The sequence below is a fragment of the Euleptes europaea genome, chromosome 7, assembly GCF_029931775.1.
Source record: "Euleptes europaea isolate rEulEur1 chromosome 7, rEulEur1.hap1, whole genome shotgun sequence".
NCBI classification, from domain to species: Eukaryota; Metazoa; Chordata; class Lepidosauria; order Squamata; family Sphaerodactylidae; genus Euleptes; species Euleptes europaea.
Genome location: NC_079318.1, coordinates 101,598,629 through 101,626,207, shown reverse-complemented (window position 1 = coordinate 101,626,207; position 27,579 = coordinate 101,598,629). Strand labels below are relative to the sequence as shown.

The 27,579-nt window shown below is 55.0% G+C and overlaps 1 protein-coding gene across 1 annotated transcript in view; it reads left to right on the top strand.

Annotated features, from left to right (window-relative positions):
- Positions 1–27,579, top strand: part of ARHGEF11 (Rho guanine nucleotide exchange factor 11) — a 57,173-nt gene that overhangs the window by 13,872 nt on the left and 15,722 nt on the right. The window contains 26 exon segments of the mRNA XM_056853261.1: positions 2,188–2,220; positions 6,764–6,855; positions 8,144–8,242; positions 9,632–9,681; positions 10,474–10,531; positions 11,847–12,025; positions 12,151–12,222; positions 12,861–12,980; positions 14,189–14,208; positions 14,848–14,950; positions 15,058–15,198; positions 15,445–15,519; positions 15,649–15,750; positions 17,240–17,338; positions 17,578–17,620; positions 18,514–18,610; positions 19,291–19,413; positions 19,995–20,018; positions 22,637–22,778; positions 22,883–22,979; positions 23,175–23,204; positions 23,970–24,096; positions 24,523–24,702; positions 24,957–25,004; positions 26,311–26,498; positions 27,339–27,485. Coding sequence (XP_056709239.1) covers positions 2,188–2,220; positions 6,764–6,855; positions 8,144–8,242; positions 9,632–9,681; positions 10,474–10,531; positions 11,847–12,025; positions 12,151–12,222; positions 12,861–12,980; positions 14,189–14,208; positions 14,848–14,950; positions 15,058–15,198; positions 15,445–15,519; positions 15,649–15,750; positions 17,240–17,338; positions 17,578–17,620; positions 18,514–18,610; positions 19,291–19,413; positions 19,995–20,018; positions 22,637–22,778; positions 22,883–22,979; positions 23,175–23,204; positions 23,970–24,096; positions 24,523–24,702; positions 24,957–25,004; positions 26,311–26,498; positions 27,339–27,485 — 2,489 coding nt within the window.

The following is a 27,579-nucleotide window of genomic DNA, read 5'->3' as shown; positions in this document are numbered from 1 at the left end:
GACCCAGGTTCAATCCCCGGTATCTCCAGTTAAAGGGACGAGGCAAGTAGGTGATGTGAAAGACCTCTGCCTGAGACCCTGGAGAGCCGCTGCCGGTCTGAGTAGACAATACCTGACTGATGGACCGAGGGTCTAATTCAGTAGAAGGCAGCTTCATGTGCTCATGTGTACATGACTAGCATGAATCCCACATTTTGGGGAGGGCTGTGGCTCTGGTAAGCCTCTGCTTGGCATGCAGAAGGTCCCAGGTTCAATCCCCATCAGCATCTCCAGTTAAATGGACCAGTCAAGTAGTTGATGTGAAAAACCTCAGCCTGAGACCCTGGAGAGCCGCTGCCAATGTGAGCAGACAATACTGACTTTGGTGGACCAAGGGTCTGAGTCAGTATAAGGCAGCTTCATGTGTTCATGTGACTGTAATGTTCTGTGATCGGGGCTGCATTTGGAAAACATCTGGTCATTTTAGTCAGTCCAAAACGTGGCAGCCAGGCGGGATACAAGGAACGGTATCACCTGATACCGGCAGGTGTGCCCTGGCTGCACGTCCGTTTCCGGGTGGGTCAGGGAGCTGATTCTCACCTCCAGAGCTCTGGGCGGCTGGGGGCCAGGATCCTTGAAGCACCCCCCAGTCTTCCCCCGTCTGCCAGTTAAGATCTGCCTCCCAGGCTGTCGGTGAAGGGTCTTCACCCTCTGAAACTGTTTTTCTGGTCCTCTTCTAGTCTGAGGATGGTTTTATGAATAGCATTTTAGGCCAGGCTGTTTTTCTTCTCCTGGCCTGTTTTTAATGTTCATCATTTATGTGGGGGTTTTGTTGGCTTGTATGTTTATTTACCTCATGAATACTCTGGCCTCTCTCCCCAGTGGGGACCCGAGGGGGCTGGCGTCAATCTTGTCTCCTCCATTTTATCCTCACAGCAACCCTGTGAGGTAGGTGAGGCTGAGAGAGTGTGGCTGTCCCCCAAGTCAATCACAGAGCTTCCATGACGCGAGTGGGGATTCGAACCCAGGTTTCCCAGATCCTAGTCTGACACTCTTAACCACTACATCAAACTGGCTTTGTGACGGCGGCCGTGTCTTCGCTTCTAAGCCTCTTCCGGCAGGTCTCTGGAGGGTTGCATAGGCCAGAGCTGATGCATTGGCGGAAGCTGTGAAAGGCACTGCAGGCCATGGAGGAGACCCCTGCACCTCCCACTGTAGGGTCTGCAGCCATGCCCAAGGGAAGAGCGTGTCCCTTCGGGATGAGTTCCACTCCTCCTGGGCAGGCTGGCCCCATGGTCCTGGGTCTTTGGCCACGAGGACCGCGGTCTTGTCTGGGATGAATCGTAGAATCATAGAGGTGGAAGGGACTACCAGGGTCATCTAGTCCAGCCCCCTGCACAATGCAGGACATTCACAACTACCTCCCCCACCCCACCCCCAGAGATCCCTGCTTCATGCCCAGAAGATGGCCAGGATGCCCCTCCCTCGCATCATCTGAGCATCCGTTCTCCTGGCACCTGCTCAGGACTTCCACGGACCCTGCCTGGGTTGGTGCCGAAATGCTGGTCTTTGGGTTGGCAGCCAGCTGGACCAGGAGTTTATCCTCCAGCCTCTTGTCAGGACAGGAAACCAAAATGGGGGTGGGGGGGAGGACATTATTAGGTGGCCTGGATCTGGGAATAAATCCTTGGCGGGGAGATGTGTGGGTCCGCAGCAGCAAAATGGGACAGGAGCCTCATGGCAACAGCTGAGCCCGGCAGAAGCTTTGGTGAGTCGGGCGTGTCTTCCAAATAGAGGAAGGGGGCTCCGACTCCCCTTTAGAAGCTTCTGCTAGGATGAGTTGGGTTGGCTGCTCCCAGCTCCGGTTGCATTTTGTGCCTCAAACTGGGTCCTTTCACTGCCTTCTGCACATGGGCAGATGCATTCCGGACTGAAGTCTGTCTTTAAGTCCAGAAGCGGGTTCTCTTCAGGAGAGAAGCCTGTGTATGGTCAGAGGCACTTTGCTTTTAGGGATCCTTGTCCCCCCCTCCCCCGGTCTTGGGTCATGTCCAAGAGCTGTGACTGGTCTCTTGTCTGTCTTTTCATGTACCTGTGTCCTCTCTTTCTCTCCCTCTTCCCTCCTCCCCACGCTCTCTGGGCCTCGGGCGCTCTCTTGGCCACCCTTCTTGTCTTTGGTGTCCGTCTCTCTCTTTCCCTTCTTTACAACAGAACAGCCAGTAAAAAGTACTCTCACCTGCCCAGGTAAGATGGGAATGGGCTGGGGGGTCAACCTGGCACCTCTGGGTTTAGGGATGTCCCTTGGGTGCTGCAGGTGACCAGAAAACACGATGTGCACAGGTGGGGGGTGGGGTGAGGCTCCCGCTGGGCCTGGAGGGATCTTCAGCCAGCCTCCCCTCTCCAGCCCTGCAGATCTCGCTGCTTGAGTGGCAGAAATGAACGTCCACAGATCTTGGGACCTTGATGGGGGAGGTGGAGCTTGCAGAAGATAAAGGAAGGATGTAGGAACATAAGAAAGGCCCTGCTGGATCAGACCCAGGCCCATCAAGTCCAGCAGTCTGTTCACACAGTGGCCAGGGGCCTCTAGGAAGCCCACAAGCAAGACGGCTGCAGCAACATTATCCCGCCTGTGTTCTACAGCACCTCATATGATAGGCATGCTCCTCAGATACTGGAGGGAATAGGTATGCATCATGTAGGAATTGCTTGTAGGGAAGGGGGCAGTGGCTCAGCGGTGGAGCCTCTGCTTCGCATGCAGAAAGTCCCAGGTTCAATCCCCGGCATCTCCAGTTAAAGGGACTAGGCAAGTAGGTGATGGGAAAGACCTCCCTGGAGAGCAGCTGCCAGTCTGAGTAGACAATATTGACCTTGATGGACCAAGGATCTGATTCAGTAGAAGGCAGCTTTGTGTGTGAATGTGTTCCTCATTAGGGTCACATTAAACATGATGGCTTTTTCATTGAGGAGGGGCCCTGGCTTAGTGGTGGAGTCTCTGCTTTGCATGCAGAAGGTCCCAGGTTCAATCCTTGGCATCGCCAGTTTAAAAGATCTGGCAGTAGGTGATGTGAAAGACCCCAGCCCAAAACCCTGGAGAGCTGCCAGAGAGCTGCTGCCAGTCAGAGTAGACAATATTGGCTTTAATGGATCAAGAGTCTGATTCAGTTTAAGACAGCTTTATGTGTATGTGTTTGTGTGACTGGCAGCTACCCTCTGTCCTAGTTTTTATTTATTTTAGTGAGTGGGTTTTTTTTGGGGGTGGGGGGCAAGAGAAGCAGGCCAGAGTCCTGCCTGCAGTCCTGTTTGCCGCCTCCCAGCCGGTTGGCGTTCTGACCAGAGCGCTCCCCAGGTTTGACGCATTCATAGTAGGCAGACTGTCTTGTAATCTTCGCTTCCAGCTTTTTGGGTTGAGCAGCGTTGTGCCCGGGTGTGTGAGGAGTGGGTTCTGCGGGGCTTGCCCAAGGCCCCCAAAGAGGCAAGGCTTGGGGTGGGGCTCAGGCTTGTAGCCCCCAGTCTGCACCCGTTCCTGCTCTGCTACGCCAGGATCTGCCCCGCCTTTCTGAAAAATCGTCCATGCTGAAGTTGGCCCTCGTAAGGGCAGAAAGGGGGGATACAAATTTTGTAAATAAGATTTTTACAAAGCACAGGCATCGCCACACCGCTTTTTTTGGGCTCCTTATCCCTTTGCCTGAGCACAAGAACACTTTGGTGCTCTGGGAGAACCAGCGTGGTGTAGTGGTTAAGAGCGGTGGTTTGGAGCGGAGGAGTCTGATCTGGAGAACTGGGTTTGATTCCCCACTCCTCCACATGAGCGGCGGAGGCTAATCTGATGAACTGGATTTGTTTCCCCACTCCTCCACGCGAAGCCAGCTGGGTGACCTTGGGCCAGTCATACTCTCTCAGCCCCACCTACCTCACAGGGTGTCTGTTGTGGGGAGGGGAAGGGAAGGTGATTGTAAGCTGGTTTGAGTCTCCCTTAAGTGGTAGAGAAAGTCGGCATGTAAAAACCAACTCCTTCTCCTCTTCTTCTGTCTGACCGGCCCACCGACAAATTCACCAACATGCTTCTGAAACCAATAATTTTAGCTTCCAGGGCTCATTTGAACAAATGCGGGTGTATCAGCGAGGGTGGGGGTTCTCTTCTTTATTTTGTGAAGTACTCTAAGATCCAGCTGGTAGGCAGAAGGGGGTGATATAAAGTCAACGGAGGTGCATTCTCATGGCATAGGGCTGTTTCTGTGTGCCCCTGCTCGCGCATGGCTCTAGGGGCAGATTCTGTGCCCCAAGCCCAGCACCGTCTGGCCTGCAGTCTGTTGCCACTGGCTTGAGGTCGGGGCTGGGTCCTGAGGTGGCGGAGAAGTCCCTGGAGGCACCAGGCAGCCGTGGCTTCTCACTCGTGGTGCCCTCCGCCTTCTGGCTGGCCGCAGCTCCAGGCTTTACATCTCCCCATTCTTCCTTGAAGGGCTGTCATAGAGAGGAGGGTGCCGAGTTGTTTTCTGTTGCCCCAGAAGGTCAGAACAGAACCAACGGGTGGAAATTAAACCAAAAGAGTTCCCATCTAGACATTAGGAAGAATTTTCTAACAGTCAGAGTGGTTCCTCAGTGGAACAGGTTTCCTCGGGAGGTGGTGGGCTCTCCTTCCATGGAGGTTTTAAAGCAGAGGCTAGATGGCCATCTGTCAGCAATGCTGATTCTGTGACCTTAGGCAGATGATGAGAGGGAGGACACCTTGGCCACCTTCTGGGCATGGAGTAGGGGGTCACTGTGTGTGTGTGTCGGGCGGGAGGTAGTTGTGAGTTTCCTGCATTGTGCAGGGGGTTGGACTAGATGAGCCTGGCGGTCCCTTCTAACTCTATGATTCCTTCATGTCTTGGGCGACACGTCCTGGAGGCATTTGTGAGCGGACTTGGCAGTGTCACCCGCATGTCGCATTTGAATGGTGTGAACACCAGTGGGTGTGAGGTACCTGCTCCTTGCTGGTGGCTCCCCTTGGTGGCTTGGAGGGGGGAGGGGCTTGGGGACGGGGGGCTGAGCAAGGCGGGCTCTTTGAGCCCCTGCTGACAGCCTGAATCGGCAGACGACACCAGAAGAGGAATGGAGACCCAAACAGCGCCTGATTGCCACAAGGACCTGCAGCCACACAGCAGCTGTTAGTTCCCTGTGGGTGGTCAAGTTTGAATTGCTGCAGGGGCCCAATTCAGATTGGGACTGCCGTGCAGCGGGGGTAGGGGCTCCCGCTTTCCCCGCACCCTTTTTTCTCTCCGAAATGGCACCCAGGGCCATTGTCCCCTCAGGGTAGCATGTGCAGCCACCTCCATGGGGCTAAGAACAACCCCTGGGGCTGTTTTGGATTGGGAAAACGGTGCGGGGAAGCGTGGAGCTCCCCCCGTGTGGCAGTCTCTGTTCCAATTTGGCTCCTGCAGCATTTTGGAATTGCATCCCCTCATAGAATCATAGAGTTGGATGGGACCACCAGGGTCATCTAGTCCAACCCCCTGCACAATGCAGGAAATTCACAACTAGCAGGAAATTCACAACCCTCAGGGGGCTCGTAGCTGGCATCCTGCTGCAAGCCCCCCCCCTGGCAGGCCCCACGTCCAGCGCCCCGTGTAGTTTGGGCCTGATTCTGCAAGAGGAACTGGAATGCTTTGTGCTGGCTGCAAAATTCCCTTAGTGGCAGGCCATGCACTGGAACAAGAGTTTGGCAGTCGGGAGAGTTTTTTATATTAAATAAGAGAACATGTCTGATTTAGTTTCCCTTCCCTCCATCCAGCCACCCCACAGGGGGTTGTGTCCAGAGGTCAGACCCCTTTGTGCCATGGGAGAGGTGGTTCTTCCCCCCCCAGGGGTGGCCCTGGCCCAGTGGGTGGATGAGTGAATCTGGGCCCCCGGGGCAGGCTCCAGGTGTAACTGTCCGTTGTCTGTCTGTCTTCCCATCTGTTGCTGCTTTGTGTCATTTTCTCCGTCAGCCCCATTGCAGCCTGGTAAGATCTGGTGTGGGTCTGTGTGTGCCCTTCTCTGGCTGCCCCTGCTGCCTGGTCCTCCCTTTCTCTCCCTCTGCTTGGTGTTCGGTGCTTCCTACATCCCCCCACCGTGGTGCAGAACCAGAAGCACTGACCCTTGGCCACTGGCCTGCCCGCGGCTGCCCCTGCCACGTGGCTTCTGCTCCCGGCTGGTGTTTGGAGCTTGGCATGCTGTGGCCCCTTTTGGAGACGAGGGGGCCTGGCTGGCTGCGTGCTGGACCCAGTTCCTAGCCACAGGGGGGGTGGGGTGAGGGTGGGGTCTAATTGAGGGGAAGGGCCGCATGTGGCAGGGAGCAGGGGTCAGCTGAGTTACCCTTCTTGCTCTGGCCGAAGAGAGGGCATCACCAGCAGGGGCCAGGCCAGATTGCCGGGCCCTCTTTGTCAGTTGTCAAGAAGTGTCTAATGGTGGCGGGTAGGGTGGGCCTCCACCCCCCTTTGGCTGGGGCTCAGTTCCATCAGAGGTGTGGCTCTTTGGACGCCAGGTGGGGTCGGGCAATGGAGAGAGAATGTTTTGATCTCCACTATGCAATCTCTCCCCACTCTAAGGCAGGGCCGCCCAGCTTCCTACAACGTTGGGGCATGGACTCCAGTGCCTGAGGCAAATGGAGGGGGCAGTCACTCCGATCCTTGGGGCTCCCCAGCAGAGCCAAGGGTTGAGGGCATGGGTGGGGGGGGGCACATCTGATGACCAGAGGACTGTTGCCACAGAGCCGTAGACTTGGCTGGTTCCCTCCCTGCCTTTGCTGACTCTCTTTCTCACCCTCCAGGTTGAGCAGCTTGTCTTCGTTGGGGGATTCAGCTCCAGAACGGCACTCTCCGGGTCACCGTCGCCAGCCGTCTGACTGCAGTGAAACCACAGGTTTGCACCGAAGGGGCAAGATCCCGCGGGGAGGGCATCTTCGCCCTCCATTTAGTCTGAGGCCTGGATGGGAAGCTTGGTTTGCTCGAGGAAGGCAGGCAGGCAGGCAGGGAAATCCCTGGCCGCCTCTTTGATAATTACGCCTTTCCTTTTTCCCTCAGAAGCTCCTTCATAAATCTTGAGCAGCATAATTCTAATTCGGTTGTTTAAAGCAGCGGTTCCCAAACTGTGCTCCGTGGAGCACTTGGTGCTCCACAAAACATCTCCTAGTGCTCCGTGAAGAGATTGGAAAGAAAAATACTGCTGTCATTTGGTTTAGTATATAGGTGCTAGGTGAAAATTAGTGCTCCGTGACGAATTTCTCTCCTGAAAAGTTCTCCATGACTCAGAAAGTTTGGGAATCGCTGGTTTAATGGATGTAAGGGCTGAGATGAATTTTGCCCCTGCCGGTGTAACCTTAGGATCGCTGTCACTTAATAAATAGGGTATTAGCTCAGACACAGAGTTACTAGTCCGATCTGTTAGAAGGTAGTTGATAATTGAAGGATATCGACGTGGTGGGGTACACGCTCTCTCTGACTCGCACACACGCCTCCGCCCCGCACAATTTTTGTTTCCAAAGGCTGCAACCCACTGTCCCCTCTTCCCCCTTCATGCCCAAAAGAGTTTTCTTTTTGGATGGAGACTCTTCCGATTGTAGGCCTGCCACGCCAGTCTGCATGGGGCGCGTTGGCCACCTGCAGACCAATGCCCACCTGTTCTCTGCAAGCCTTGGGGGAGGGGCTTTATTCCTAATGTCTGCCCCCCTGATTGAGGCAGTATCCGGCAAGGGGTGGGGAAATCTGCAGGAGTTATTCTGTTTTCAGAATAAACCTGTCTGCAGTGTCAGAGGATGTAAACCAGGGGTGTCAAACTCATTTGTTACGAGGGCCGGATATGATAAAAAGATGTCACTTGGTTGGGCCGGGCTGGGCCTCGCCAGCCCAGATGGAGATTGGCTGCCTCAGCTGGCTCATGGGCCAGATAAGCGCTCTCAAGGGGCCAGATCATGCCCTTGGGCTCTATGTTTGACACCCCTGATGTAAACTGTTTGTCGCAGTGGAAAGAATGAGGGTCTTCAGTGAGGGGGGGAGGGGCCTCGTCCCACTCAGCTATGAAACTGTCTCGCAAGGTTGCCATCAGGTCAACAGGGGTAGGGTTAAATTGTAAAGCCCTCCTTGAACTCTGGAAGACGGACAGTATAAAAATAATGAAGCGTCTTGCTGTTCTGTTTCCCCCCTCCTCGAAGGTTTAGTCCAGCGATGCGTCATCATCCAGAAAGACCAGCATGGCTTTGGCTTCACTGTCAGCGGGGACCGGATCGTGTTGGTGCAGTCGGTCCGGCCAGGTGAGTAAAGGCCTGAGAGGGAGCGGATTGGGGCCTCTGGTTCTGTTCAGTCAGGGCCTCCTTTTCATGCCACTCATTTTTACTGGGAGTCAAGTGGAACTTGGCTGTGGGGAGGCAGACTGTGCCCCCCCCCCAATTCTAAATGGGAGGCCTGGCACCTGGGCAGTGCCTCTAAATGGCAACGCAGGAACAGAGAGCCGGATGTGCAGATCCTTCCAGTGGAAAATACTCTCTGGTTTGCTGGTGGTGGTAATGACTCTCCAGTTTGGATTTGGTACCCCATGGGAATGAGGGAAGGGGGCAGCATCGCCAAGTGGAGACCTTGGATGGCTGCAGGGTTTTCTGACCTTCTAGGAACCTGAAAGAATGGGGCTTGCAGGTCCGTTCCTTCGCAGCCCGTGCTCTCTGGACCTTTGTTACATCCTTTAAATTGGAATTCTGTGCTCAGGAGCACGGCTGGTGGGGCCTTAGTGCTGGCTGACCCTGAGTCTGTCCCCTGGCCCTCAACTCTCTCGCACATCTGTGGGCCAGGAGGATGCCAGGTTAAAAAGAAAGCAAGGTAGACTGCAATCCAGCAGATGCCTACAGCCGCTACCAAGGACTGGTACTACCCTGATACTTGTTGGCATTATTACAACCCTTCCCACAAGGCCACGGTTCTTCAGCAAGGCGGTTGAAAAACTAAAAATGTCCTTCATTTTTAGATGGCCTGACTGCAGACCTCTAAATGTCCCCCCCCCTCACTGTCAATCCTTAGGAGGCAGTTGAAGATGGTATTATTTAGGATCTCATTTAGAACCATAGAAACATTGAGCTAGGAGGGACTGCAAGAGTCATCTAGTCCAACCTTCTGCACAATGCAGGACATTCCAATTGCTCCCCAATTCCCCCAGTGACCCCTGCTCTGTGCCCAGAGGAAGGCAAAACCCCTCCAGGATCCCTGGCCAATCTGGCCTGGAGGAAAATCGCTTCCTGACCCCAAAGTGGCCGTCGGCATTACCCTGGGCAAGTAAGAAAGGGCCACGAGAGCAAAACACTGACGCAACCCTTCCTGCCCTCCCTCTTGTGATCTGCCTAAGTTCACAGAATCAGCATTGCTGACAGATGGCCCTCCAGCCTTTGCTTAGCAACCTCCAAAGAAGGTTGATTAATTAGTTTTTAACTAATTAACTGCGTTAAAGTGTGATTTTCAATTGCATTTTTAATTTATTTTTGTGGTTATTGCTTTGTTTACATCTTAAACTGGCTTTTGACCTGTAAAGTAGAAAGGCAGCTAATACATATTTTAAATAAATAAAATAAATAAACTTAGCTCTAAACCTCGGCAGTCCTTTTCAGGCAGAGATTTGAAGTGTGACTTTTTCCCTTTCCGTGTGTTTGTTTCTACAGGGGGAGCTGCCATGAAGGCTGGGGTACAGGAAGGGGATCGGATTGTCAAAGTGAGTCAGGTGGAAACTGGTCAGATTCGGAACCCGCTGCCTGTTCCCTTTCTCCCGCTTGCAGCTGGCCCGTTTCTTTCTCTGTGAAGGTTGACAGGAGGAATGGCCTGAGGCCCCCCAATGAGCTAGAGGGCGGATGGAGAGGGATTGGCCCCTGGCTTCTAGGGTGGGGTAGTGGCAAAGAGAGTCCCTGGTTCAAATCTTGCCTGAGCCATGAGCTCTCTCACTCTGTCTCTCAGCTCCAACAGTCTTGGCTGCATTTATAGCCATTTATTAAAAACGGTGTTTACGCCACCTCTCCCCTCCCAGCTGAGCCCAAGGCTGCTTCCAGAAAGCGTGGTGGTCCCCAGGTGGGTGGATGTTCTGAAGGAGGGAGACCCTGAAGCAGGGGGATGTCTGCGAGTCTCCCAGGGATTCTCCCGGGGGGGGGGGCAGCTGACCCTCCTGTGGTTTTTTTTTTAAAATAAAATTTTATTTTTTTATAAAGCACATACAATTCATACACATCACACGCTCCTCAAACTCCATGTCCACAACAAGATTCTCCTCAAATAACTAACAGAGCGTTCGTAATACATCCTATATCAGTTAATTCTATTATTTTAATCTAGACACCCTGTATTCTTTATTAAAGCAAATGCATAAACATTTATTCTCTAATTTATATTTAATCTGGATTATTTATGTATTGTGTAATTATATTAATTTAGGGCATTAATAATCCTAAATAAGCCTAATAATCAGTATTTCTGAGCTACCATTAAGACCAACCCTCCTCTTTTCTTCTGGCAGGTCAACGGGACGTTGGTGGCCAGCAGCTCTCATCTCGAGGTGGTGAAACTCATCAAATGTGAGTGTGCCAAGGGAGGGAGGGGGTGCTTGCATGCCATATTGGGCTCCTCAGGGAGAAGATTAAGCCCCCCACCCCGTTCTCTGCCTCTCTGCTGCATACGACCTTTGAGGCAGCTTCCAAAATCCATATTGCACAAAGCAGCAAACAGACATAGAAAGCAAGCAACCAGGGGGGGTATTTCGTCTCCAGCACCTGCTTTGCAAGCAGAAGCTCCCAGGTTTCGTTTCTGGGGGCATCGTGCAAGGAAGGGGCCTCCATAGCAGGTGCTGCGAAGAGCTTTCTTGGCTGGGAACCCCAGAGAGCCTCTGCCACGGGGAGCAGAACATGCCGAGCTAGAGGGACTCTGACATGGTAAAGGCAGGCAGCTGCCTGTGGACTGGGGGAGCTACTGTTTAAAAACTCACACACACCCCAAACAGGGATGACTCTCAACAGCTGAGCGCACCTTCTTCCCCACACAGTCGCTGGGGTGGGGGAGGGGAGGGGGGCTCCCAAGCTGAGAAGGGCCAGTCTGGCTGGTTCCCTGGACTGGCTGCTGGCTCACAGCCGCGCCGAGTTGGCCTCTCACAGTCTTGGTGATCCTGATCTCTGCTAATGTTCAGTCTTCCCCACACTGAAAGCAGGGAATGATCGTAGAATAATAGAATCATAGAGTTCGAAGGGACCACCAAGGTCATCTAGTCCATCCCCCTGCACAATACAGGAAATTCACAGCTACCTCCTCCCCACACGCACACCCCAGTGACCCCCTACTCCATGCCCAGAAGGTGGCCAAGATGCCCTCCCTCTCATCATCTGCCTACGGTCACAGAATCAGCATTGCTGACAATGTCCATCCAGCCTCTGCTTAAAAACCTCCAGGGAAGGAGTGCTTACCACCTCCCGAGGAAGCCTGTTCCACTGAGGAACATGCTCTGACTGTTAGAAAATTCTTCCTAATGTCTAGATGGAAACCCTTTTGATTTAATTTCGACCCGTTGGTTCTGGTCTGACCTTCTGGGGCAACAGAAAACAACTCGGCACCATCCTCTATAGGACAGCCCTTCAAGTACTTGAAGATGGTTCTCATCTCCCCTCTCAGTCTGCAGCTTGTCTACATCTTTCTTAAATTGTGGTGCCCAAAACTGAACACAGTACTCTAGATGAGGTCTAAACAGAGCAGAGTAGAGCGATACCATCACTTCGCATGATCTGGACACGCAACTTCTGTTGATGATCCCTCTCGCCTGTGCCTTCTTTTTCCGAGGCTCAGGCACTCCAGTCTGACTGCACCCCCCCCCGCTCTGTCGCATTTGTTTCTTGACCCCCCCAGCTGGTGCTTACGTGGCCCTCACCCTTTTGGGCTCCCCTCCTCCGTCTGCGGGCTTCTCGAGTTCCCAGCAAGATGGAAACCAGACTGGGCCGCCTCAAGTCATGCCGACGTGTCCCCCGCCCCCACCTCCACCGCCACTCCCTCCGCCTCAGCGCATCACAGGCCCAAAGCCCTTGCAGGTACCAGGAGCCGCGGGTGTGGCGCGCAGGTGGCTTCTGCAGGGCCAGGGGGTGGGAGTAGGGGGCTGGGGAGGCCGGGGTAAGGCTTAGCAACTCTTCTGGTATCGCTTTGCTTCCCGCTCCAGGATCCGGAAGTCCAGAAACACGCCACCCAGATTCTCCGAAACATGCTAAGGCAGGAAGAGGCGGAGCTACAGGTGAGATGCATTCTGGGAATGTTGCTCGTAGCTGACCATATCTATTGGCCTGATCCAGACCCTTCTTTTCTTGCCTCCCATGGCTTGCTGCTCTACCAGCAGCCCCCGGCAGTGCATAAATGCTCCCCCCCCCCACAGGAGCTGGAATGTGGATGAGAGGGACCGCTTCCATTCTGAGAAGCCGCATGGCATGGTAGGGGTGAGACCTCCCCAGAAGCCCTCCGGACTTCAACCACCCTGTTCCACTTGTTTTCCTCTCTCTGGAAAAGAGAAAGAGTCCATTGGGGCTTAAACAGCAACAAAATTCCTGGCAGGGTATGAGCTTTCGTGAGCCACAGCTCACTTCTTCAGATACAGCTAGAATGTCCTTCAGATACAGCTAGAATCCCCACCCCAGTTTTCAGTACTAGTTAACCTTCGAGTGTTCCTGTGTTTGATCGGCTTTGAATGGTTTGCTAGTCATACTTATCATTTGCTACCTGAAGGAGGCCGCCTTGAATTTTTTCATGGGAGAGAGACGGGATACAGGCTGGTCAAAAAGCATCTCAGGCCTCAGTAGCCACGGGACGTTGGCAGCTGCTAAAGGGATGCAAACACTGGTTGATACTCTCTGGTTCCTTCCTGTTGTTCTCCTGCAGCACTTTTACGAGGTCTACAGCCGGAACCCGGCATCCCCTGTTGAGGAGCAGATAGAAGGCGCTCGGCGGCGGGTTAGCCAATTGCAGCTGAAGATCAGGCAGGAGATGGGGCTCTCAGTGGTAAGTCAGTCAGGAGGGGCCCGGCTAAGCCCTTGACATCTCTGGTTCAGGTGCCTTGCACAGTGAGGGGTGGGGGGGAGGAGCCCCACATGGCTTAGTGGCAGAGACTGGGCTTGGCATGCAGAAGGGGAGGGGCTCAGTGATAGAGCCTCTGCTTTGTATGCAGAAGGTCCCAGGTTCCATCCCCAGTGGCTTCTCCAGTTAAAGGGTCTAGGTAAGTAGGTGATGTGAAAGACCCTTTTCTGCCTGAGACCCTGGAGAGCCACTGCTGGTCTGAGTAGACAATGCTGACTTTAATGGACCCTCAAGGGTCTGATTCAGTATAGGGCAGCTTCATGTGTTTATGGTGTTTGGGGAGGGGCTGTGGCTCAGTGGTGGAGCCTCTGCTTTGTATGCAGAAGGTCCCAGGTTCCATCCCCAGTGGCTTCTCCAGTTACAGGGACCAGGCAAGTAGGTGATGTGGAAGACCCTTTTCTGCCTGAGACCCTGGTGAGCCGCTGCCGGTCTGAGTAGACAATGCTGACTTTGATAGACCAAGGGGGGTCTGATTCAGTAGAAGGCAGCTTCATGTGTTCAAGGTCTTGAGTCCAGTCCCCGGGGTGTCCAGGGGAACGGCGCTCCTCTGCTCAAGAGCTGCCAGCAGTGCGAGGAGGGGGCCCAGAGCCTGAGGGCCTAGCAGAAGGCAGAGCTTCGTGCAGCATTCAGTGTCTGGGAGCTGCAGCTGCTGCTCTGCCTGCTATCTGCCCCAAAGAGGTCTGGGGGTTTGGAGGATGCTCCTGGGGCCTCGATCCCGGGCTGAACTTGCCTGGAGGAGGGGGGAGAGCAGTGCGGGTTTTTTTTGGCCAGCCTTCATGATATCTTGGGGGGAAGCCCAGTGCCTGTCTGGGGCTGCATCTTGTGTGAAGGGCTGCATCTTGCGTGAAGGGCAGGCTAAGCGGGTCATTCTCCTGCTCGGACCACTCTGTGTTCTCCTCTGATGCCCTCCTCCACCTTGTTCATTTATGACGTATCATGTCTGACAAATAACCAGGAGGCCACGGAGGGGTGATTCCGTTACCCGCAGGATCAGCCCAAGGCCAGGGGGGAATCCTCAGATATTTTAGGGGAGAAGCTCAACCTGTCCAAAGGGGAGGAGCGTGCTGGGAAGGACCTTTCATGGCAGGCTGGCCAGCTGGCCGGCAGGAAGGCCCGGGGCCCGTGTGGAGGAGAAGATGCAGCCTTTGTAAGGATGTGGGCAAAACTGGGCTCATGCAGGACGTTCCAGGGCCCCAGTCAGAGGAAACCGGCCCCCTCGGGTTGTCTGGCAGAGTCTGTCCGAGCGGCAGGCCTGTGAAGGGGAGGGATGTCTTTCTCTTGGTCCTGCACATGTGGAGCAGCCCCCCCTCCCCGTGGCTCTGGAGGCCAGGCTCTCTGGCACCCCTTCCTTGCCTGGCCATGGTGCTGACCTCTGGGCCTCTTTCCTTTCAGGTTGGTGATTCTGGTTCATTCGGTTCCCGCGCAGGTGATGGTGAGTTGTGCAGAGGGGGCATTTTTCTGCCCCCGGGGCTTGGGGTTGGAGGTGTGTAGCGCAGGTGAGGAGTGCCAGAGTTGGAAGAGGCTTTTGGCTCTTGGCCAGGGGCAGGAGGGGGCTTCCGTGACAGAGATAGTCCCCCGCAAGCAAGGATTCTTTTGTGCAGAAAAGGAGCAGGGGTGGGGAGAAGGCATTGCTTGAGCTGATTTCCTTGGGGGGGGGAGTGACTCTTGGCCGCACTCACCTGTGGCCTAAAGTAGGGTAGCGCAGGTGGAGGTGGGTGAGAAGTGGACCCTGCTTGCTCCAGTGGCGGCAAAATCTGCATATCCTTTCTCCTTGTGGGGCCTTTCATGGCACTTCCTCTCCCCCCCCCCCCGCCACAGGGTGCTTTTCCTTGGACTCCCAGGATGGTGACAGCGGCTTGGACTCGGGTCCCGAGCGCTTCCCTTCCGTGAGCGAGGTGAGGTCAGAGGGGCTTTTGTGGGGGGGGGGGGGCTGCAGCCAGGCTCATTTCAGGGGCTTGACGTGCTCTTTACGGACCGGACCGCTTTGTGTGTGTTTTATCAGATCTCCCTGAACCGGAATTCTGTCCTGTCTGACCCTGGCATGGACAGCCCCCCTCACACCTCCCCGGTCATCTCTACCAAGGCCTTCCAGCCCCCCTGGGCCCACAGCGCCGACTCTCCTTTCTCCCCTGCGATAGAACAGGTCAGTCCATGGGAGGTCTGGGCTCATTTTCGCAGCTCAGCTGGAGAGAGCCCTGAGAGAACAGGAAGCCGAGCCAGCCCGTGGTGGTCAGCGGGGCTTTGCATTTTGTCCCCTCCACGACAACAGGGGCTAGAAACTTGGTTTAGAGCTGAGTCTACTCACTACTCTTTCCTAGATGGTTCCTTCTCCAGGTTGTGGCACCTGCTGTTCTTCCAGAAATGTGTCTGTCTTTATTGTCCACTGCAGGGCACCGACGGAACTCCAAGACCACTCATCATCGGCCCCGAGGAAGATTGCGATCCAGGATACTTTAACAACGAGGTGGGTGTCCTGAGACGCCAGGAGGTGCTGGCGCTGCCCAAGAGCCTTGGCTTTCGCGGGCCAGGGTTCGTGGTGAACAGGCCTCTCTTTTCTACGGCTCTGATTTCGGCCCGATGTTTTCTGCCTTAGTGCGACTCCCTCTTCCAGGACCTGGGGAGGCTGAAGTCCCGGCCGGCTCACCTCGGGGTTTTCCTGCGCTACATCTTTTCTCAGGCGGATCCGAGTCCTCTGGTACGAGCAGGCGGAATTGCATTTCTGTTTTGGGCCTTGGTGGGCTCTGGGCCAAGGGACCGGGGAGAAATGGGGCTCGGCGGCCGTCCCATCCTTCCTCCCTCCTCTGTGGATTCTGACAGCTGGCAAAGGATATGGGGATCATTGGCATGGGCTGGGCATGTGGCAGGAACTGAGTGCTGGGCTAGCTTGGGGACCTCTGGCCAGACCCAATGATCCCTCCTCATTTTGGAAGACCAGATTGGCTGGCATCTTCTTGGGCACTGACGCTGTGCATACAAATGGTCCTAATCAGACATAAGGGCTCTTAAGACATGTTTTAAAGTGTGGGAGAGACGAGATGCCAAAGCCCACTTGCCACGTGGGTGGGACACCCATGGACCCTTGCTTAGACGAGTGAGTGGGTGGGGCTGGGGTCACAAGGAGCTGATGGGTGGCCTGCATGTAGGCCCCTTCCCCACCCCTCCCTGTTTCCAGAATGTTCGTTCACATAACATTTTTGCTGACTGCATACGTGTGAATCCAGTGTAGGGGCATTCACGTGTGTTGTGTGTGTGTGAAGGTGCTGTCAAGTCACTTCTGACTCATGGTGACCTTATAAATCGGTGTCCTCCAAAATGTCCTATCTTTAACAGCCTTTCATGTGTGTTACCATTTGTTTGTTTGTTTGTTTAAAGCATTTATTACCCCCCTTTCTTCCTTATGGAGCTCAAGGCGATTTACAATAGAGATAAAATACATTAAATTGAATAACATAAAATATACAAGCCTAACTTTAAAACCACAGTTTAGTACTGCTGGTAAACTCAATCAAGTTCAGGTCCCAAATAAAACCATCTCCAGCTGCCACCTCAAGGTCGAAAGGGAGGGGGCCAGGAGCATCTCCCTGGGGAGATGGATCCATAATCGTGGGGCTACTCAGACTGGCAGTGGCTCTCCAGGGTCTCAGGCCAGGGTCTTTCACATCACATACTTGCCTGGTCCCTTTAACTGGAGTTGCCGGGGATTGAACCTGGGACCTTCTGCATGCCAAAGCAGATGCTCCACCATTGAGCCACGGCCCCTCCCCAAAGACTTGAGGGCATTGTGGCATAGTAGTTAGAGTGCTGTACCAGGGTCCTGAAGAACCAGGGTCCATTCCCCACTCTGCCATGGAAACTCACCCGGTGACCTTGGGCTAGTCATTGCTCTCAGCCTAACCTACCTGACCAGGTGAGTGTTGTGGGGACAGAGGAGAGGAGGGCGGAATGGTGCAATAAGCTGTGTTGGGTCCCCACCGGGGAGAGAAACGGAGTATAAATACAGTGGGAACGAACGCTCAGCCTGGCCAGTGGAGCCAGCCTTGGGCCTGATTGCCTTACCTTGGTGTAAAGGAGACCTTTCTTGCCCACTTCCTCTTCCGCTGCCCTTTTGCAACCTGCTGGCCTCGCTGACGGTTCTTGGTTTCCCTTCCTTCCTCCCTCCCTTCCTGCTCTTGTTCCGCTTGCAGCTCTTGTACTTGTGCGCAGATGTTTGCCAGCAGATGAACCCCAAGGAGGCTCGGGGGCTCAGCAAGGACATCTGGAACATCTTCTTGGACAAGAATGCGGTAGGCTGTCTCGGGCGTGGAGGGGGGAGCTGGGCAGGAGGCTCGGAGTGGGTTGCGGCTTTCCGCAAGGCAGAAGTCGGGACCGGCGTTCTCTCTGGAGCTGGCGGTGGAAATCTCAGAACAGCGGCCCGGAAGCATCTCCAAACTGGGCCAGGGCCGGAGACGGGGCTGCTCTTGGCCGTGGGGGCTCGTCTCCACACCGGCCCCTGAGGTTCTGACACCTTCTTTTGCCTTCCCAGCTCCTGAGAGTGAAGGTCCCTGATCAGTTACTGGCTGAAATAGGTATGTTGAACTGTGTCTGAGAATGCGGGGCGCGCACCCCTCGCTTCCTTGCCCTTTCCTTTCCCAGGCATTCTGGCCCCTGGGTGGGGGCCTGCTCTCCCACTTGCTGCGATAGAGAGTGTGGCATTGGTAGGAGGGGGTTCTGCCTCCTTTCACGTATCCAGTGATTGGGCTGTGTGGGGTTGGTGCTTTGATCAGCACTGATCAGGCTCCCTCAGCAAGAGTGGGAGGCAGCGTGGTGTAGTGGTTAAGAGTGGTGGACTCTGATCTAGAGAACTGGGTTTGATTCCCCCACTCCTCCTCCACATGAGCCGTGGATGCTAACCTGGTGAACTGCATTCGTTTCCCCACTCCTAAACATGAAGCCAGCTGGGTGACCTTGGGCTAGTCACAGGTCTCTCAGCCCCACCTACCTCAAAGGGTGTCTGTTTTGGGGAGGGGAAGGTGATTGTAAGCTAGTTTGATGATGATGATGATGATGATTCTTCCCTCTCTTCCTCTTCTGTATTTTGCTGTATTTGCTGGTCATGGACCGTAATAAATACCTTTTGATGCTTTTTGGTGGGGCTGAGAGAGTTCAGAGATTAATGTGACTGGCCCAAGGTCACCCAGCAGGCTGCATGTGGAGGAGCGGGGAATCGAACTTGGTTCACCAGATCAGAGTCCGCCGCTTCTGAGGAGGAGCGGGGAATCAAACCCAATTCTCCAGATTAGAGTCTGCTGCTCATGTGTAGGAGTGGGGAATTGAATCCGGTTCACCAGACTAGAGTCCGCCACTATTAACCACGACGCCACTTTGGAGGAGCCACCAAGGCCTCCTGGCATGCGTGGACATGATGGGCCCCCTGTGGGCGCCTTAACACTTTGTTCTCTCCCTGAAACGGTCCCTCCAGAGTCTCGCCTGCGGAATGGGGAGGACCCTCAGGGCGCGTTCTCAGAGGTGCAGGAGGCTGTCATGCCGGAGATCCAGGAACAAATCCAGGATTATAGGTGAGCTCGTCTTCCCCGGGCTGCCTTTGGCAGGTTGAAAGGGGGTCTGGTGTGAAGAGAGAGCTGGCGCCCCCTGGCTCTGAATGGTCTCCTCTGACTGGCAGCAGCCCCCGCCCCTGGGTCCCAAGGACTTCCTCAGCATGGGCTCTGCGAGATTCCTGGACTGGGGGTTAGATGCTGTGCCGCTAAGCCTTGGCCCCCTCCTGCCTTCTTTGCCCCTCGGCCCATTTTGGACTATCTTTTCGTTTGCCCTCTTGGGCTGGCCCTTGGAGGGCCGGGTTAAACTGGCACGGGAGGCCCACAGTGGTGATCTTTCGGCCTGCTGGGGTGGCACTTCCTTGTGTCGGAACTCTGCGCTCCACCCACCCAAATCCATAAAGGAATGCGGTGCTTGGAAAACTCCGCTGCCACTGGGCTGAGGTGCGGATCCCGCGGCACGTGCCTTTTGTTCAGGCCGAGGCCAACAGAGAACGCGCCCGGCCAAAGGTGGGAAGGGGTTTGCTGCGCTCCACTGATTTTAAGAACATCTTGCTGGAGCTTGATTTGGTTTGAATTACAGTGCTGTACTGTCTGCCTCCTTTTCTTAAGTCGCCCCCCGGCCCCCTGAGCTGTGGGGTGCAATTGGGAGAGGAGCGCAAGGGGTGGTTGCCAGGGAGACTGGAGCTTTTGTGTCTCTTCAGGACCAAGCGTACCATGGGTCTGGGGAGCTTATATGGAGAGAACGACCTGATGGACCTGGACGGAGACCCCCACAGGGAACGGCAAGTGGCCGAGAAGCAGATCGCTCATCTTGGGGAAATACTGTGAGTGCTGGGGGGGGGGGGCGGTCTGGCGTTGCTGCAGGGAGGGGTCAAAGTACAAGGCGCCCAAGGACTTGGGAGGAGTCCTCTGGGGGAGGGTCCCTTGGTGGGAGGCAGTTGGCTGTCTCTTCTCTTTGGAGACGTCCGCCGGTTGCTTTGCTCTGTGCGGTGCGTCAGAACCAGCTGGAGGGCTGGCTTAGATACAATCTGAATCCCAGCGCCAAAGGAAAAGCAGAGAAGGGTTGGGCACCCTGGCTGGCAGCGGTGGCTCTGTGCCAAGATGGCTATGCCAGACACAGAGTTGGCGTTGGGAGTGCTAGCCCAGAGGGCACTTGTCATAGGACTCTGGCCCCTCCCCAGCAGGGCTGATCTGCTCTGCTCTGGAGAAGCCCCAGGACTTGAAATATGCTCAGCATGGACGAGATGGAGGAAATGGGTGGTGTGTGTGTGTGTGTGTGTGGTGGGGAGACTTGCTAGCAGACAATTCAGTGTGTGTGTGTGGCATTGGTAGGAGGGGGTCCAGAATAGAGGTCTGGGGGAGATGCAATGGCACTGAGCGAAACCTTTTTTTCCCCTTCCTCCAGATCCAAATATGAAGAGGACAGGAGGTGAGTGGTTCTCTGGATTTCTAAGCTTACTGCCTGTGGAGCAGGTGGTACTATGTAGGGGGTGGGCGAGTCCCACTTTGGGTGGCGTTTTGATGGGTAGCTGAGGGCAGTTGGGAGCAGAGACACTCTGGGTGCCCCAATTACAATTCCTGTTTCAATTAACTAACTACTACTACTATTATTATTATTAGTAGTAGTAGTAGTAACAATTTACAAAATTTGTATCCCACCTTTCTGCCCTTACAAGGGCCACCAAGGCAGCGGAAAATTTAAAACATATGATAAAATTAAATTATAAAATCATTAAAATCAACCCTCTTCCGAAACATGCATCATCAAATCAGTGTTTAAAAGAGTTAAAACGCATACTAAACATAAAAACATCGGCTAGCAAGGAGGTATCATTGAGGGGAATGCCAAATGAAACAAAAAAGCCTTCACCCACTGGCGGAAGACGGCCACGGAAGGAGACAGACAAATCTCCCTGGGAAGAGAGTTCCAGAGGTTTGGTGCTGTGACTGAGAATGCCCTCTCCTAAGTTGCCATCCACCTGATTTCAGAAGCAGGGCTTTTAAAGATGGCCTTTAAAAGAGAGGGGCCGTGGTTCAGTGGTACAGCCTCTGCTTGGCATGCAGAAGGTCCCCGGTTCAATCCCTGGCATCTCCAGTTAAAGGGACCAGGCAAGTAGGTGATGTAAAACACACACACACACATTAAACACATGAAAATGCCTTATACTGAATTAGACCATTGGTCCATCAAGGTCAGTATTGTCTACTCAGACTGGCAGTGGCTTTCCCAGTTCTCAGGTAGAGGTCTTTCACATCACTTCCCGCTTGGTCCTTTTAACTGAAGATGCCATCGATTGAACCTGGGATCTTCATGCCAAGCAGGTGTGCTACCACTGAGCCATGGCAAAATATCATCTCTCTAAATAAGGCCTGGTTAGATGACTTAATGGCATGATGTGGTACTAAGACCTCTGCCTGAGACCCTGGAGAGCTGCTGCCGGTCTGAGTAGACAATATTGATGTCGATGGACTGAGGGTCTGATTCAGTTTAAGGCAGCTTCAAGTGTTCATGTGACCTAATGGTTGGGCAGCTTTATAAGGGATTTGTAGACATTCCTTGAATAAGAAAAGGCTGTGGCCCAATAGTGATTTTGCAGATTTCCTGGCAGTCCTTCCCTTGGGACCGCGGAGGCAGTGGGGGAAGCAGCTCCCCTGGGACCCCACGGGTCTGGTTGACTGATAGCGGCACTGTGCCATGGCAAAAAGGCGCTTCCTCCTGTGTGAGGGGCAGGCTCTTTGTGCCAGGGTGAGCAGGAGACCCAGGGAGCCGTATTCAAGCAGGAGAGCTTCCACGGAGCCTAGGTGTGGCTCCGGGAATTTCGAGCATTCCTATTGCTGACGGCCAACGCCTCATCTGAGGCCTGTCAAGGGCCTACGCTTGGACTCAAAGTCTGGACAGCGCGAAGTGACCAGACCTCAGGAGGGGCTGGGGGGGCTTGAGCTCAGCGGTTGCCCTGGCCCACTGGCCACGGCAGTCTTTCGGTCAGCTTCCCAAGGTGGCATCTCTGTCACCTGTTGTATAGAAGTACATCGCGTGGGCCGTACCTGGTATGAACCGCTGCATTTGGCCCGGGGTGTGCGCACTTTTCCCAGCTGAAGGGGTCATGGCTTTCTTGAGAGCCAGCATGGTGCAGTGGATAAGTGTGGTGGACTCTAATCTGGAGAACTGGGTTCGATTCCTCACTCGTCCACATGAAGAAGAAGAAGAGTTGGTTTTTATATGCCGACTTTCTCCACCGCTTAAGAAAGAATCAAACCAGCTTATGATCGCCTTCCCTTCCCCTCCCCACTACATAGAATCATAGACTTGGAAGGGACCACCAGGATCATCTAGTCCAACCCCCTGCACAATGCAGGAAATTTACAACTGCCTCCCCCACACACCCCCAGTAACCCCCTGCTCAGAAGATGGCCAAGATGCCTTCCCTCTCATCATCTGCTTAAGGTCATAGAATCAGCCTTGCTGACAGGTGGCCATCTAGCCTCTGCTTGAAAACCTCTAGGGAAGGAGAGCTCACCACCTCTCAAGGAAGCCTCTTCCACTGAGGAACCGCTCTGACTGTTAGAAAGTTCTTCCTAATGTCTAGACGGAAACAGACACCCTGAGGTAGGTGGGGCTGAGAGAACTGTGACTAGCCCAAGGCCACTCAACTGGCTTCATGTGGAAGAGTGGGGAAACCAACCCAGTTCACTAGATTAGCCTCCGCTGCTCATGTGGAGGAGTGGGGAATCAAACCCGGTTCTCCAGATCAGAGTCCACCGCTCCAATCCACCATTCTTAACCACTACACCATGCTGGCTCTCGAGCGGCAGACTCTAATCTGGTGAACCAAGTTGGTTTCCCCACTCCTCCATGTGAAGCCTGCTGGGTGACCTTGGGCCAGTTACAGTTCTCTCTGAACTCTCTCAGCCCCACCTCCCTCACAAGGTGCCTGAGAGGAAAGGAAGGAGATGGTAAGCTGGTTTGATTCTTCTTTAAAAGGTAGAGAAAAGCGGGGTGTAAAAACCAATTCTTCTTCTCCTGCCTCTTCTCCCCCCCCCCCACAGCTCCCCCATGAGTTTTGCCTTGAGCACCTACATGAGCCACGTGGGGCTGCGGGTGAGGGAGCCCCGCCCGGCCAGCACATCGGAGAAGCTGCAGGCCCAGGAGAAGGAGAAATGGCTCCCGTTCTTCCCCAAGGCCAAGAAGGTAAGCGGTGGGGGCTGCTGGCACCCGAGCCCCCCCCAGGGCACCATGAGCATCCTGGTGCTGGGAGAAGCCTCCCCCCTGAACTGTCCCTTCTGGGCCAACAGAGCAGCAGCACCAAGAAGGAGAAGGACAGCACGGAGGACAAGAGGCGGAACCCCATCCTGAAGTACATCGGGAAGCCCAAGAGTTCCTCCCAGAGCAGTACGCACGCTCGGGGTGGGGACGGGAGAGGTGTGGGGGCTGTCTGCAGGGAGCCTGGCGCTCTGCCTTCCGGGAGGGGTGGGCTCCCACGGGCTTTCTCCCCAAACTTCTCTTGTTGGCATCCCGTGTTCACCTTCCATTGTGCTGTGCAGAGCTTGATTTTGACACCCCATCTTGTTTTTCTTTTCTTTCCAGCATTTCATGTCCCTTTGTCCCCTGTTGAAGGTAAAAATGGACCCCTCCCCCATCTCATGTATTTCCGAATTGCGGGAGGGATCTTTGGTAGAGGATGGCTTTGGGCTGCACTATGTAAGAGCTAGCCCGGTGTGATTCTATAGCCGCGAACACACCCAAGGCCCCTTCCTTCCTGGGCCCAGGTCTGGCTCCGAGCTTGGAGCCTGCCGGCCATCAGGGTCTGGAGCATCCGGGCTTCTCTCTCTGAGCCCCTCCTTGCCGGTTCCGTCGTTCGTCTCTGGCTGGGCCTGGCAGGCAGGCCGCCCTTTCTGGCCCTCCCCCAGCCTCAGAGCAGACCCCAGGAGCCCTCTTTGTGGCTGGCCCTTGTAAGCACAGGAGTTGCCCTGGCAGAAGGCCCGGGCGGCCACGGTGGTGCCCTGGCCAAACCGATTCCTAAGCAGAGCCGAGGTGTTCCTCTGGCCGGGCTCACTCCCTGGGCTAAGCACTGCCCTCCCAGCCCGCTGGCTCTCTCTGCCCTTGCAGTGGTGGGCAGGCCACGGCTTGGAGGGGCCACTGTTGCCCGCATGTCTCCTCGAGGAGGGTGGCCAGCCCTGGGTCTCTGTGGAAGGAGGTTGCTTTGAGCAGGAGTGGCCTGGTCTTTGCCCTGAGTGACTGGCCTTACTCCACCCGGCTCTGGAAATGGCAGGAGCCTACAGGTGGCCCTGGACAGAGACCATGCTCCCAGGGCCCTCCCTCCCACCTGCTGCAAGAAGCAGGGCCTTCCAGCCCACAACTTTGACCCTTTTCTATCACCAGTTAAACCAGGCAATGTGAGGAACATCATCCAACACTTTGAGAACAGCCAGTATTACGACCCTCAGGAGCCCGGCCTCCAGCGCCTGTCCACCGGCAGCTTCCCCGAAGACCTTCTGGACATGGAGAGGTAGGAGGCGGGGGGCTGGGGCTGGGGGGGCACAACGGAGGCTGGACCGAGCCTCCCCAAACGAAGGCTGGACAGAGCAGAGTACGGTGGCTTGACTCGAGGCTCTTTGAAACTGAGCCTGCAGAGGTCAACCCAAACAAAGTCCATCCTGCCTCCGGTCACTGGTATTAGTTCCTGGGGGATGATGGGATGGCCGTGAGGGTGGCCCTGAAGGGACTTCCATGAGCCAAAGTACTGCGCAGGGGTGTGCTTGTCTCTCTCCCCCCCTCCCCCAGTTTCTTCTGAGACCGCCCACCTTCAGGTATAAAGGAAAAAAGCAGACTTGGGAAGGGAAAACTGGCATGGTTTGGGGGTTTTTTGGGCCACATCATTTTTGTGGGTTTTCCCCCCTCTTGAGCCCCAAAGCCTCCTCCTCCTCCTCCTCAGCTCCAGGGCAGAGGTCAAGCTCGGCCGGTCGGAGAGCCTGAAGGGGCGAGAGGAGCTGAAGCGGCTGCGGAAGGCGGAGAACGTGCCCCGCTCCCGGAGCGACGTGGACATGGAGGCTGCAGCTGAAGCCACCCGGCTCCACCAGTCGGCCTCCTCCTCGGCCTCCAGCCTCTCGGCCAGGTAGGAGCCCAGGGCGGCTGAGGCCTGGTGCTGTGAGGTGGCTCCGCCTGTCCAGTGTGCCAGAGGGATGCAATGCCGTCCACTCTTCTGGGCCAGGAATCTTTGAGTTTCTTAGGGGCCTCCCCCCCCCAGTTATGGAGGCCTCTGTTATGCTGAGGACAAGGGAGGTGGGGTGTGTGTCAGCATCGGTCCTCCCTAGTTCCGTATTTGCTGGATCAGCCCCGGACCAAGTTAATTCCTTATTCTGTTGGCAGGTCGCTGGAAAACCCCACTCCACCCTACACTCCCAAAATGGGGCGCAGGTGAGAAGAGCAGCAGTGCTTTCTGGTGGGAGGGACAGGGGTGAGTGGCGGGTGCTCTGGCCTGACTCTCGCCTGTTGCCTGGCCTCACTTTCTCTTCTGGTCTCTGGGCTGCAAACGGGCACGGGGTTGGGTGGGGGCTGAAAGCAGGTCCAGCTAACCCAGAACCTGCTGCGGCCAGAGTCTGTGCTGGCAAAATGCCGTCATCTGGCTGAGATGGGGGGGAGCACACTTAACTTTCAACTGTCATTAAAGTCACCTATTGGATGAGATTTCCTCCCAGCTCAAAATGATTGGCGATCCATCATACACAAATAATTTCACAACTACAAATTTTCCTCCAGGCCTGATTGACCCAGGGTTCCCGGAGATTTTTTTGCCTTCCTCTGGGCATAGAGTAAGGGGTCACTGGGGGAATGGGTGTGGGAGGTAGCAGTGAATTTCCTGCATTGTGCAGGGGGTTGGACTACATGACCCTTGGGGACCCTTCCAGCTCTATCTTTCTGCGTTTATATCTATCCTTTTAAAATTCATTGGAAAATCTAAACAGCAAATCCACAGAAAGTCTTTGATATACAGCTCCATCCAGTTTTATTAAGTAGTCAAAACTAGAGAATTTTAAATATTTCACCGACCACCCAAATTCTATATGGTGTGGTTTATGTAAATACTCAGTGATCCAAATGTGCAATAAACCTCTGAATCCCAGAGCTAGGACAAAGGAACAGGCTGGCCCCTGTGTGAGGCAGGATGCCGGACTGGATGGACCCACACTGGCCTGATCCAGCCGGGGTCTTCTGATGCTCTTCTCGGGAAGGCCTCAGCCTCTCTGCCCTGTTGCTGGACCTCTGGAGGAACTGGTTGGCCCCTGTGTGAGACCAGATACTGGACCTGATAATGTATTATTATCTATAAATATTGCTAGTAAATGGTGTTTTAAAAAATATCAATTTCTGAACATTGTTCAGTTGCACATGAAATGTCTCGCATCAGTTTCTCCTCTTCGTCCTGCCCGTTTGTAGAAGCAGCCCCAGTGTGGCTGGGGGTGGTGGTTTTAAAGCCGCTTTTGGCCTGGGGAACTGGGTGCGTTGAGGGTTTCATAGAATCATAGAGTTGGAAAGGACCACCAGGATCATTTAGTCCAACCCCCCCCCCACATCCCCAGTGACCCCTACTCCATGCCCAGAAGACGGCCAAGATGCCCTCCCTCTCATCATCTGCCTAAGTTCACAGAATCAGCCTTGCTGACAGATGGCTATCTAGCCTCTGGTTTGGGCAGCTCCTGTCTTGCCCCCCCCCCCACCGCAGGAGCATCGAGTCCCCGAACTTGAGCTTCAGCACAGAGTCCGCCCTGCCCCACGTCCTGGAGGACGACTTCAGCCACGTCTCGGACCTGGAACTGGAGCTGGACTCCCAGAACTGGCAGCACACTGTGGGCCGGGACGTGGCGGCCTTCCTGCCCCAGAGGGAGGTCGACCGCCAGGAGGTCATCAACGGTGAGGATTCGCATCACATGTCACTGTGGCCGCTGCCTTGCGTTGCTGAGCGGGGGAGGCAGCCCCCCCCCAGAAGGGGACGGTTAGGAAGGGAGCCCCAACTCAGTGTCTGCAGCGCATGACTCAGAGCGCATGAGAGCACTTGGGATTCCCTGCAGCCAAGACGCAAACCAGCTCCCGTATATTCTGGGAGTGGTGGTGGGACTGGTAGATTGGGTGGGGAACAAGAAGGGCAGGGGGGTGGGCCTGTTCCCTGCTTCCCCCCCCCCAGATTTGGCCACCAGGGAGGTAAAAAATTCTAGGCAGAAAATGGGGACTTGGTCCGCCAGACCCCCAGGACGTCTGCCACCTGATGCAAGTCCCCCTCCCCAGGAGACTGTTCGCCGCCACTTTGACCTCGGAGGGGGGAGCAGGACCTGTGCCAACCTGCCAGGGAGTGGGCCAGCTGCACTCCTCTTGCTGTGCCCCTTGCAGAGCCTGCTGCAGTCTCACTTCTGATTCCTCCCAGCGTGGTGTGGTGGTTAAGAGCAGTGGTTTGGAGCGGTGGACTCTGATCTGGAGAACCGGGTTTGATTCCCCCACTCCTCCACATGAGCGGCAGAGGCTATAATCTGGTGAACCGGATTGGTTTCCCCACTCCTCCACATGAAGCCAGCTGGGTGACCTCGGGCTAGTCACAGCTCTCTTAGAGCTCTCTCAGCCCCACCTACCTCACAAGGGACCTGTTGTGGGAGGGGAAGGTGATTGTAAGTTGGTTTGAGTCTCCCTTAAGTGGTAGAGAAAGTAGGCATATAAAAACCAACTCTTCTTCTCCCCCCACCCCCGCCACTTCGTGTGCAGAGCTGTTTGCGACGGAGGCCTCCCACCTGCGGATCTTGCGCGTGCTGGACCTCGTCTTCTACCAGCGCATGAGGAAGGAGAACCTGTTGTCTCGCGAGGAACTGGCACTGCTCTTCCCCAATCTTCCAGAGCTGATCGAGATCCACAGTAAGGCTGCTGGTTGGCTCCTCTTGCTGGGGCCACTCGGTCTCCCTCGGGGCCTGGCTGGGATCAGACCCTGCTGGCCTCCCGAAATGCTGCT